Source organism: Rhinolophus ferrumequinum, chromosome 17 (assembly GCF_004115265.2).
Source record: "Rhinolophus ferrumequinum isolate MPI-CBG mRhiFer1 chromosome 17, mRhiFer1_v1.p, whole genome shotgun sequence".
Taxonomy (NCBI): domain Eukaryota; kingdom Metazoa; phylum Chordata; class Mammalia; order Chiroptera; family Rhinolophidae; genus Rhinolophus; species Rhinolophus ferrumequinum.
In genome coordinates, this window is record NC_046300.1 from 53,310,633 (window position 1) to 53,323,584 (window position 12,952).

Consider the following 12,952-nt stretch of genomic DNA (forward strand, 5'->3'; position numbering starts at 1 on the left):
TCTTGACACAGCTAGAGGAAACTTTTTGAATGTAAATGAAAGCCTTTCAAAGACTTGGAATCAAGGCCACCTTTCTGACTACGGCCTTCCTGACGTTATGTGATCTGGGCTCTGTTTACCTCTCTGACCTCATCCTCTTCTACTTCCGTCCTGCCCATATGTCCCAGCTACAAAAATGCCCATTTCAGGAGCTTTCTACCCACTGTTCCTCATGCCTAAAACACTATACCCAGGTTCTCTGCATGGCTGGCTTCTTCCTAAACTTTAGATCTCAACTCAAATGTCACCTACTCAGTCAGGTAATACCTAAAGTACCCACCATTCTGCCCCAACTGCCACTCTATTATACCACCCTGATTTTCAGTTCCCACACCTTTATCAGAGTTTACAATAAATTTATGTACTTATTTGTTATTGTCTGTATTTCCCAACAGGATAAGCCCCTGTCTTATTCAGAATAAGCTTATCAGTCTTGGTCAGTGTATCTCTAGCCCCTGGAAGAAAGTCTGGCCTGATAGATGTTAACAGAAGAGAGATGCTCTTATCCAGACGTAGAACCAGAATAGCTGTATCCCATCAGCTGGAGGTCCTTCATTTTAGAGACCCAGCTTAGGTGGCAGAAATCGCCACATATGTATCAGTGCTCTACATATGAGGACTACAATGCTAGCCAGTCACCTGCATTCATATTACTAGTAGATGGACTTCTAGTCCAAGGATAAATCTCAAAATTTTCTTCTTGCATCAGTACATTTCCATGAGTCATACCAACAGACTTCTTCTAGGACTGACCGAGCTCACCATGTCTGTATGAGAAGCCAGTACTGGGGCCGCACTAGCCAACGTATTAAATCTTAAATATCTTGAAAGATAGAAAAGTTTTCCATTTAAATTAAATCCATTGATGGAGGCAATTAGGTAAGAAAAAGAAAGATAAGATCTAGATTGGAAAGGAATTAGAACTATCTCTATTTGCAACGACATGATCTTGTATATAGAAAATCTTAAGGAATTCACAAAAACACTGTTAGAACTAATAAATGTTCGGCAAGATTTCAAGATACAAAATCAATATAAAAATCAATTGTATTTCTACACACTAGCAATGACAAGTCAAAAATGAAATTAAAAAACAACTGCATTCACAATAGCATCAAAAGAATAAAATACTCAAGAATAAATTTAACAAAAGGAGCGCAAGACTTGTACACAGAAAACTACAAAACATTGCTGAAAGACATTAAAAACACAATAGAAAAGACATCCCATGAGTTAAAACATACTATTGCTAAGATGGTAATATTTCCCAAATTGATCTATAGATTCAACACAATCCCTATCAAAACAACAGCTGCTTTTTGCAGAGATTGACAAGCTGACCCTCACATTCATATGCAAATGCAAGGGACCCAGCATAGGAAAAACAATCAAGACAAGGAAGAATAAAGTTGGAAAACTCAAACTTCCTGATTTCAAAGCCTACTACAAAACTATAATAATCAAGATAGTGTGGTACTGCATAAGAACAGACATATAAATAGAAAAGAATCAAGAGGTCAAACTTAAACTCTGACATGTACAGTGAACTGATTTTTCTAAAAGGGTGACAAGACAATTCAATGGAGAAAAAACAGTCTTTCAACCGATAGTACTGGCACAACTGGATACTCACATGCAAAACAATGTAGTTGAACTTTCCAACATATAAAAAAAAAATGAACTCAAAATGGATCAAAGGACTGTATTTGAGAGCTAAATTTATAAAACTCTTAGAGGAAAAAAGGAATAAATGTTTGTGACCTTGGATTAGGCAATGGTTTCTTAGATATAATACCAAAAACACAGCAACAGAAGAAAAAGATAGATACACTGAAATTCATTAAAATTAAAAACTTAAAAAAATATTCAAAACTTTTGTGCTTCAAAGGATACCATCAAAAAATGACGACAACTTACAGCACGGGAGAAAATTTTTGTATATCATATACCTGACAAAGAACTTGCATCCACTCTTACAACTGAACAATAAAACAAATAATCCAATTTAAAAGTATCAATACCTTAAAAACAAAAAAAATAGGTAAAGGATTTGAACAGGCATTTTTCCAAAGGATATATACAAAAGGCTAATAGGCACATGAAAAGATGCTCAACACTTTAGTTGTTACAAAATGCAAACCCAAACCACAATGAGATACCATTTCTCGCACACGAGGATTGCTTAAATAAAAAAGACAGACAATAAGACGTATTGCCTTAGGATATGGAGAAATTGGGCCATCTCTCCCCACTACCCCCAAACACACACACACGTTACTGGTGTTCCCACCAGTAAAATGGCACAGGCACTTTGGAAAACAGTTTGGTAGCTTCTCAAAAGTTAGACATAAACTTCCATATGAAACAGCAATTCTACTCCTATATATATACTCAAGAGAACTGAAAACATATGTCTACACAAAATCTTGCACATGTTCATAGAAGCATCATTCAAAATGGCCCAAAGTGGAAACAACCAAATGTCTATCAACTGATAAATCAATAAGCAAATACAGCATATCCATATAATTAATGATTATTCAGGTCTACAAAGGAATGAATTGCTATATATGCATGAACCTTGAAAACATTATGCTAAGTGAAAGAAGTCAGACACAAAGGCCATATATTGTATGATTCCATTTATATAAAATATCCAGAATAGGCAAATCCACAGGTACAAAAAGCAGGTTGGTGGTTGCCAGAAATTTAGGTGGAGAGGCAGAATGGGGAGTGACTGTTAATGGTTGTGGAGTTTCTTTTGGGGTGATGAAAATTATATAAAATTGGGTAGTAGTAATGGTTGCACAACTTGGTGAGTATACTAAAAAAAGAGCTAAATTCTATATTATGAGAATTAAATCTTAGTAAAGTCATTACAAAAAAGCCACTCCTATGGGCTCCTGGGATCTGAGGGAAAATTCCTTCGTGGAGTTAGTAAGCACACAACATTGTTTTGAGGAAGCTTTTTCCACAGATTCTTACCTGCAAACATCAAGTGGAGAGAATGTTGATTATTAGAATCTTTTCACTATGACCATGAATTTGTTTTCAAATGGTGTCTCTGGAAGAACATTCCATTTGTACACAATAAATTCACTTTGATATGGGGCAGACTGCCTATGCCTTGAACAATTATATCCTATTAAACTGAGATGATCATATCCACGAACGTGAGCTGTAGATTGTAGCGATCATGTGGGCTGAGATCAAGTTTTATTAGTCTGATTTTTGACACTGAGGTCAAACCTCTCTGCACAAATGGGCCTTTATCCCCTCATCAAAATAAAGCTCCTCTCCCAAAGGGGTGAAACCCTCGGACACATTTGCTCTGTCAGTCTCCTTAGCTATAAAATGGAATAGTAATATCTCAGAGGGCTCCAGTGTGGAGCAGACATGTGTTAGGTTTGCGCTGTGTTGTCTGCAGTGAGCAGCTGTAAGAAGGGTCTTCTGAAACAACTCAGATGGTTTCTGGAAACTGTCTTACTCTAAAAGCCTCTTAAATGAAGAGCGTGGGTCAGGGAAAGTCCCTGCTCTCTCCCCAAACGTTGGTCCCTTTGCTCCTTTCATTACTTCCCAGTATTATCAGAGTGCACTATTTTTTTTTAGTCAGTGTACTTTGCTGAGCGGCCAGGTACTTAAAGTCCAATTGTGCCTGAAGTTCCCAAGCTGATTGGTTTTATTTCTACAGAAAGATAAAATGATTGAAAAGAAACAATCTTTTGGATATATAGGATGACAGATTCTGCCTAGTGGAAGGTGGTGGCAAAGAAATTAGGGGGAAAATGGAGCGGAGTGCTTCCCCAAGACTTGCTTTGGTTCTGTTTTTGGCAGTCCAGTATGGCTGCAGTCAAGTGAAGCCGCGTTGTAGACTAAATCTGTAATGTTACTTTTCGGCTGTATTCCAATTATTAGCACAACCAAAGAAAAAGTTACAGGTGGGTAGAACAAGAACATTTGTTTCAGAAATAGTTTCAAAAATCAAAAACATGCAAAAATACTATTGACCACTTTCATCCTAAATGACCATAAAACAAATCCATTTTTGCTAGGTTGATTTACTATTTTCTTATGTGCGTGTGCACACACATGTACACATGCATGAGAAATAAAAAGAGATTTCCTTTTTATCTTTGGATGTTTCTTGAAGAGGCCATCATTTTTATGACTTAGCACATACTTGTGCAAAATAGCACAGTAGACACAGCCAGTAGTTCTAGACTCAGAAAATCTAGGTTTAAGTTGTAACTCCCCAACTGTTCTCCTTGAATAAACTACATAATTGTTCTGAACTTTAGTTTCCTCATCTGAAAAATGGGGATGATGATAGTCTCCACCTCTCAAGGTCACCGTGAGGATTACATGAAATACTTCATGGAAAAAGTCTTGGCATAATGACTGGCACATAGTAAATGTTTAAGAAATATTAGCTATTTCTATTTTGTTGATGATGATATATATGTCTATTACCTGTGGTAGGTTACAATTAATCCACTCTAAATTGTTTAGAATGTAATTGAACCAAAGTTTTCCACTGTAACACATATAGAATACTTAGGATGTGACAAATACAGAAAATCTTTAATGTTTTTAAAAAATGGAATGTAAGTGCCATTTGTTCTACATAGCCTCTGGTTTCTAAGTGCAGCTATGGGGGAATTGAAGGAAGAAAAGTACTTACGCAGGAAGAAAAAAATCAATCTGATGGACATGAATATAGCCACCAAACTAGCCTAGGGATTTATTCAATGACACTGCTTTACTGTTAACCTTCACTCATATCATTTATTATTTGGGGGAACTGCTGCAAAGAGACCAGAAAGTGAATAGAATAATGATGTTTTTATGGCTCTTAATGTACATTGTTATTGAAAATCTGTCAATTTTACTGGCAAGCCTTTGGCTCAAAAATAAGATCTTCATTTATAATTTGCAGGCAGTGATAACTAAAATAATGAGAAGTAACTGGGAAATAAAAAATAACTATTATGATAATTATCTTTCTCGTTAAAAACATGAGGCCTTCTATTATCGATGGGATGTGCAATACTCTTTAACAGCTGCTGCTACTGAGTGAAAACACATCTGAATAGGGAAGAAAATACATTACTGATTACCCAAATGATGAAAAATAGATGCTGCTGGAAATGTGTGCAAAGCGGGATAGAACAGCACACAGCAGGATCTATTGCCCACATATGTAAACCAGAGGGAAACCACTTACAGACACTGCCGGCATTGGTTTCAACGTTTCCCCTGAGATTTCCTTTAGGGAGCTTTTGACTACTGAAGCTGGCACTTGATGGGCTGATGGGTCCTTTGCTTTGATAATGGGATCTGGAGTTTGCTGAGAGGACTCACTCCTCCTTCCAGGGGGAGAAAGGCATGGTGTCGGCACCAAACTTGTTTGAAAGTTGTTTTTATCTATCTGCTTCTCCAAGGAATTCTGGCTTTCTGATGCATCTGCTTCTGTGTAGGCACTTTCTAGATATTCTTCGCTTGTCCGCCTTGCAGCCTTTCCCAGCGTGCTCTCTAATGTTAACTGAGTTAGCTCAGAAGGACTAGTTGTTTGACTGGGAGAACCCTGGACACTGTGGTTACCCTACACAGGGAACAAAGGGAAAATCATTTTGAGCCAAAACGTGTGGAGAGTAAGTGACTGAATACAGTTTCTTAAAAAGTTCATATATTCTACGAATATATACCAAATACATACCAAATATATACCAAAATACATACATATCTACATATATTTTGGCTTATTAGAAATAAAAATAGAAAGATAAGTAAATAAAGACAGCAATGTAAAGAGATATAAATCAAGTGCTAAGTTCCCTGCTACGTCTAGTACCGCTGGTCTGGAAAGGTGCAGTTTTTACCACTGAGTAACAAGAGAACATTTAAGAAATAGTCACTCAAATGTATTCTTTCAAAGAATATCTAAAAGAAGAGTATTCATCAGAAGTTACGTAAAACATCTGAGAATTGTATACTTTTGCTTCCTGATAAGCTAACTCCATGGGAAAAGAAAGAACTAGAACTTATGGTTTTTAGCTTATAGGGAAATGCTACTCTAAAAATAAGTGGGCCTGTCAAAATATTTTTGCATATTATTACAGGGCAGTTTTGTTGTTCAAGAGTGTTGGATAATAAAACTTGTTTGGTGAAATATTCTTCTTACACGAAAATTTCAATTATAAAAAGTGTTTTTCCCACAAGATATAAACCTCATTAAATATAATTATTTGGAAAGCTGAATGTGGCAGCTAGAATTTTATAAGTGTATAGTTCTGGAATTGCCCCTAGGAAAGCAAGAGTTTAAATTTTTAAAATTTGAGAAAGGAGGAATTACAAACATAAAATCAATGGCCATGAAAGTAAATAATGGAAACAAGAAATATAGTGCTATTTCAGTTGGTAGATTTTTCTGCTATAAGATAATAAATTTAAAGAAAAAACTAATATGATCATTGCTTGTACTTGCTATGGTAGATTTTTCCAATTTGTCTTATCTAGTTAAGTACATAATAAATAAATGGATGTTAAAATGATAAACAAAGAACAAAAATATCAATAAAAAGACAGTAGATTTTAAAGACATTATTTGATGTCTGATAATGTATATCTTATATTCAGTTTCAGTAGCTATTCCCCTTCCCTTCTATTTATAGCCACACAGAATCAAACATGCAGTTATTTCCAAAGTTTGGCGTTTTTAAACAAAATATTTGAGTGACTGATTAAACTGTTCAGTTTCTTCCTGAATGTTTGGCCATCATACACACTAACCACACAGAGCACTACCTAAGGTGAAATTTCCCTTTTGGTAGAGACGAAGTATATGTGAAGGTAAGAAGAGAGCCTACTCAAGGTTGGGCACAGGATGAGAGGAATTTATCAAACCTTTTTTTTTGGAATGAATTCTATTTATAATAAAATAAACAAATATAATTAAAAAAAGTCTTGATATAAACAAAAATCATGAGTTTTTCAGCATATCAAAAATTGTTTTCCATTTTATACGTACGTCTCACATTAAGATGACAACAAAAGTACATTATTGTCCAATATTGCTACAAAGGACAAAATAACTGTGATACTTATCCTGATTTTAGGATATCACTCTCTTCTCCCTCCTTCCCTTCAGTCTTTCTTTAAAATTTTTTTTTTCATTTTTCAATTACAGTTGACATTTAATATTATATTAGTTTCCGGTGTACAGCATAGTGGTTAGACATTTATATACCTTACAAAGTGATCCCCCCATAAGCCTAGAACCGCCCCCCGACACCATAGTTTTTACAATATTATTGACTATGTCTCCTATACTGTACTTTACACTGCAGTAACTATTTTGTAACTACCAACTTGTACTTCTTAATCTTTTGACCTTTTGCACCCAGCCCCCCTACCACCCGGCAACTGTCAAAATATTCTCTGTATCTATGTGTTTGTTTCTGTTTTGTTTGTTCATGTATTTTGTTTTTAAGATGTTATGTTAAGTGAGAGCATATGGTATTTGTTTTTCTCAGTCTGACTTACTCCACTTAGCATAGTATCCTTTAGGTCCATCCATGTTGTCGCAAATGTTAAGATTTCATTCTTTTTTATGGCTGAGGAATAGTCTGTTGCATATATGTAGCACATCTTCTCAAACCTTTAACTGGAAGGAATCTATCCATCTGTGTGTCTATCTATCATTGTTCTGCTTCTCTTTCTTTCTTCCTCACCATGGGCTAAGTATTGCTCCAGGAACTGCAGATGCTGGGAATATAACGGCAGATCAGAACTGAATCCTGGCCATCCAGGGGCTTTTTCCCAAAGGGCAATGAGGAATCATAGAATGAGATGACGCAGGGGAATGCCACAATGGTCTAAAACAGGAGGCAAGGGTTTGTGTGAATATTGTTTGAGGGGTGTCTGGAGTGTTTATGGAGACAGCACAAAGGGAGGTCAATTACGAGAAGATTAACTTGTTCTGGTTAGAAATGCTGAGGTGGCTTTGCTGGTGATGATGGATAGGCCGGGCTGACTTGAGAGTTCTGTAGAAGGCAGAGCATGCTGCACTTAGTGACTCTGGAAAGCTCTTACATGGAGCTGTCCTGATCCTGTCATGAAGCTCTTCCCTGATCCTGTCATGTTATAACTTTCCCTACTTGTAGGAAGTAGGTGGGATTACTAGATAACAGAGCTCTCAAGAAAGGTACCCTTAGGTCTTATAACCTCTCTTAAGACATGACTTGCCTATCTGTAATAAAGAATGAAAATTGCAGAGTATCTGACGATCTTTTATGAACATTTCTTCTTGGTACTTATTCTGGGCCTAATTTTCTTTGTCTATGTGGGCCTGATCTCCTGAGACATATATTTCTTAATAAATGACGGTGAAACTATTTTTCCAGAATCTCAGATAGGGTAAAAATGGTGAGGGGTGTCAATCCCTGGGCCCTTACTTTACGTCTAAAGACTGGTCAGAATATTTCCGCACTTGCAACAGTACTACAGGCGTTGGGCAACCCTCTCTGCTGTACACCACTTACTGGATGAGCTTGTCCTTCACTATCATTCTTGGAACCCTCAAAATACTCATATGGTTGAAGAACCCTGCCTTCAGGCAGAAAACTGGAAAGACTTCCAGAGACCTAAAAAATGCCTGTTGTCCTAAATTACTAGGGAATGGAATGGTGATGTTTGCAATTTTTATTGCATAGAGACAAAACAAGAATAAAAGTTTCATCTTGTTTAGAGAAAGTAAACAGAGAATATAAACATCCCACCTCAAGCCTTAGTTCTGAGAAGCTACTGGTAGAAGTGGATAGATATATTTTTTTTTTTTAAATTGAGTCTGGCTGTTAGTGGACTATCTTCTCCAACTTTTTATTTTTAATTCAAGTTTAATTTCCTATAATTGTTATACACAATTGGCAGTGGGATTTCTGTGACCAAAAGACCCTCTACGTACTCATTTCCATCATATTTTCACAATAAAAAAATAAAGACATGTACTGTGGATTTAAAACAGATTGGTCCTAAAAGTAGGCCAGTTAAGTGGAAAAGGTATACTTTATGACTTTTTAGGCCCAAATCTCTGGATCACTCTGGGATTCCATTTTGTATATGACATAGGCATAAATTAAGAGCTTTTGCAATAAACATTAGTTCAATAAATAGCTATCAAGTTCCTGTTACGTGTAAGGCATTTTCTAGGCACTATGTAAGATACACAGGTAAGAAGAATGTGGACACTGCCCTCAAGAGGTATAACGTCTCATACTAGCGGAGAGATAGATTACTACAAAGGTAATCATTTCGTAAGATAGAAGGTAGTAAATGCCATTTTAAAAGTTTCAGATGTACTATTATGAGAGGAATGCATGGAAAACCAGATGTTTGCTACATCATTTAAAAAATACTTTAAAACAACCGAAATGCCCATCGGTAGATGACTGCATTAAGAAACTGTGGTACATTTATACAATGGAGTATAAAGTATAATGGAGTATGGCTGCATTTATGCAACGCAGCCATAAAGAAGAAAGAAATCTTACCATTTGCAACAACATGGATGGACCTAGAGAACATTATGTTAAGTGAAATAAGTCAGACAGAGAAAGATAAGTAACATATGATCTCACTTATATGCGGAATCTAAAGAAAAGAATAAGTGAATGAACTAATCAGAAACAGTTTTGGAGACAAAGAGGAAAAACTGAGGGTTGCTAGATGGGTGGGGGGTGGGTAAAGGGGAAGGTGAGGGGATTAGAAAACAATCAGTAACCGCAAGATGGCCATGGGGTTTGAAAATTAATCTGGGGAACGTAATTTAGTGGTTACCAGAGGGTAAGGGGGTTGGGGGGTGGGAGATGAGGGTAAGGGGGATCAAATATGTGGTGATGGAAGGAGAACTGACTCTGGGTGGCGAACACATAATGTAATTTATAGATGATGTGATACAGAATTGCACACCTGAAATCTATGTAATTTTACTAACAATTGTCACCCCAATAAATTTAAAAAATAAATAAATTAATTAAAAAAATACTTTAAAAATCAACTCATTTGAAAGGAAGTCTATTTTTTCCACCTGTATTGTTGGGTCAGCGTACAGCCTTTTCTTCCTTCCAGTGGTTCACTCAGGGCTAAAATATATATATATTTTTTGCTTGACATGAGCAGTGATTATTTACACAGAAATATTCATGAGTATGTATACGAACATTCATCACACATTTTTCCTAATGTGATAGGCCAAGACGTGGAGGTGGGCCAAGAAGTGGACAGATTTAGCTATGTTCCCTGGTGCGTACTCTCTGGGTTGTATTGCATTTCCACGGTAATATGCTTCCATGCTATTTTAAATATATGGAAAACACAAATAACTAAAGAATCTGGAGAAGGTATAAAAGTCTTGCTTATTTTGGCTGCCCCAGAACCACTAAATCTGGTTTATCCCAGATTCTGAAAGGAGAATTAGGATAAATGAGAAAGGCAAGATGATATATGAGACTAATATTTTGATTTGAGTGGGGTCAGCTCTCTCCTTGAGAGAGGAAATAAATGTAGAATAAAAAATAGTATAGTATTTCCTAGGAGTGTACACTGGCAAAACCCTATTCCTTTCTTTAGTAATGCTTTTGCCTTCCTCAAATAGATGGTACAGGTATGGATGGTGTTGATTGATCTCTCATATGTAATTCATTTGGGCTCAACATGTTTCGGGATTAATTTTTTCTATATAACATACATTTGTCATATGCATAAGAAGTTAGCTTACTATGGTCTGATTGGAAAAACAGCCACTCTTTTCCCTTTGGTTTACGGCTTAGCTACTGAAAATCTGGTACAGCAATTGCATATAATTTTTCAGAGGAGTAAAGAAATGGTCAAGTTACTTTCGCATTCCAATCATATGTTCATCTGTTTCTCAGAAGAACAAATACAAAATACTTTTGATTTAACTTAATATGTTTTGTTAAAAGTACCAAATCTCTTGAACGGAGTGTCTTCTGGGCTGAGAAACATTTGTTTGTTAAATATTCCATCGAACCCCAGTGCCGGGACCATCAATAGAGCCATCTGATTAATTGCAGCACAGCATATATATACTGAAGGTGGGGGTAATTTCCCCAAGGAACCAGCACCTGGTCTGCTCAACTAGTCTCTTAAAAGGACATGCAGATTGGCATTTGGACAATAAGTTCTGGATGCACAAAATGGATTGCTCTTGCTGAGCTGTAATTTTAAAAAAGATAATTTTAATGACTCTTGAGGGCCATCTACTTGGAGCAGATGGGACCCAGGCTCTTTGTATCACAACTTTCATGTTGAGTGAGTCAGGATAGAATCCTGTTTTAGCCTTTGTAGCAGTGGATGATCATAGTTATTTATATTTCAATTGATTTTTAAATTCAGCTCACTGTGAATAATGTCTTACATAACATTCTTAAAAGTTCTGTAACAAAAGACATCTGCAATACTCCAAACACGCTTTGATGGCAGTTTTGAATTTGTAATTGTGATCCAGTCAGCAGGGGTTTTCACTTTTGTCCAATGTTTTGGTGACTAAATATGTGAGCTGACAGTACCTTTTAGTTGGACTAGCAGATAATAGAGATGATACAGGTATATATTTCCAATGTCAACCAAAGAGCACAATTATTTGCAGAAATATAGCTAAAGTCATAAGAGAATGAAAAAATCATTTCTTCTTTGATGATAACTAGATTGACCATTCAAATGTATCTTAAATGTCTTCACTAACAACCAACCCCAAGATGTATTTCTACTTCTACCTCATGAATCTTATAGAAAACTATTAAAGCAATACAGTTTTCTCTGGGTGGCAAAGATAATCGATAGTGGTGTCTTAGCGTGTATTTTACTAGTTTATAAGCAAATAAGATGAAAGGAAGATGTGACTTTCTAACAGTTCACTAACCTGCAGCATGCTTGGTATTAAAAGGGGTTGGGCAAATTATTTTGTAAACATCTTTACTTGTAGCCAATGATGCTTCAGAGACAAATCATAGAGGAAGTTACAGGGATTATATGGGACGGGCAAACATCATATAACTATTTGGGGAAAATGATGAGACTAATGGTTCAAGACAAAAACATATATTTCTATAAGTTAGACTTCATGCTCTTCTAACTGATGACACTTTAAAGACTTCTTGTGAAAACTATCCACATCAAATATTATCTGCAAGATGTTTATCTTTTAGCAAAAGTTGTAGAATGTTATTCTAAGCAGACAAGAGTTTTATAATCGTCTTTACCTGCCTATAATAATGAAGAGCCAAGTCACAGGAACCAAGGGACCTGAGACCTTTTCAGAAAAGAACAGAGCTTCAGAAGATAACAATAAAAACATGTAGATGTGAACAGCCTAAAAGAATTACACAGAATAACATTAAATGTGCCTGGTAGGTTTAGATAGTGTGTCATGTTGTAATTCATAATACACAGGAATAAAAATGCAAGGTGATGTATTAAAAATAAAGTCCTTCCATATTTTTTCCAACACATAAAATATGCTAAAAAATACCTTGAGAGCAACAATACCGGGAAAGCTGAGAGGAAGGACTAAAATGATACTTTTAATCTGTTGTTTGCAATTTGTCCTTTAGGCTTCCACAGAGTTAGATGGATAGAGGATCTGGAAGCTTCCTAGCTAACTTGAATACTATAGGTAGTCAGTCCACATAATTCACATCCAAATATGGATATTTTTGGTTCAAATGTTCCAATTTGAACTGTTACATAAGACAGACTATGTCTTTGCAAAAATCTGCTTTAATATATGATCCACAACCAGAGTTTGGGGAAAAAAAATGACAGTATTGCTAAATGAAAAATTAAATTAGAGGAATAATAAAATATTAATATAAAGCTAACTATTTCAAGTTGCAAA

General features: G+C 35.9%; 1 protein-coding gene across 5 annotated transcripts in view; it reads right to left on the bottom strand.

Annotated features, from left to right (window-relative positions):
* CFAP20DC (CFAP20 domain containing) overlaps window positions 1-12,952 on the bottom strand; it is a 235,842-nt gene that overhangs the window by 64,126 nt on the left and 158,764 nt on the right. For 3 of the 5 annotated variants that reach the window (XM_033132748.1, XM_033132746.1, XM_033132747.1), the window contains exon 13: window positions 5,264-5,641. The exons of the other annotated variants lie outside the window; for them this stretch is intronic. In XM_033132748.1, the coding sequence (XP_032988639.1) occupies window positions 5,264-5,641 (378 nt within the window). The remainder of the gene's footprint in view (window positions 1-5,263; window positions 5,642-12,952) is intronic. 5 annotated transcript variants of the gene reach the window in all.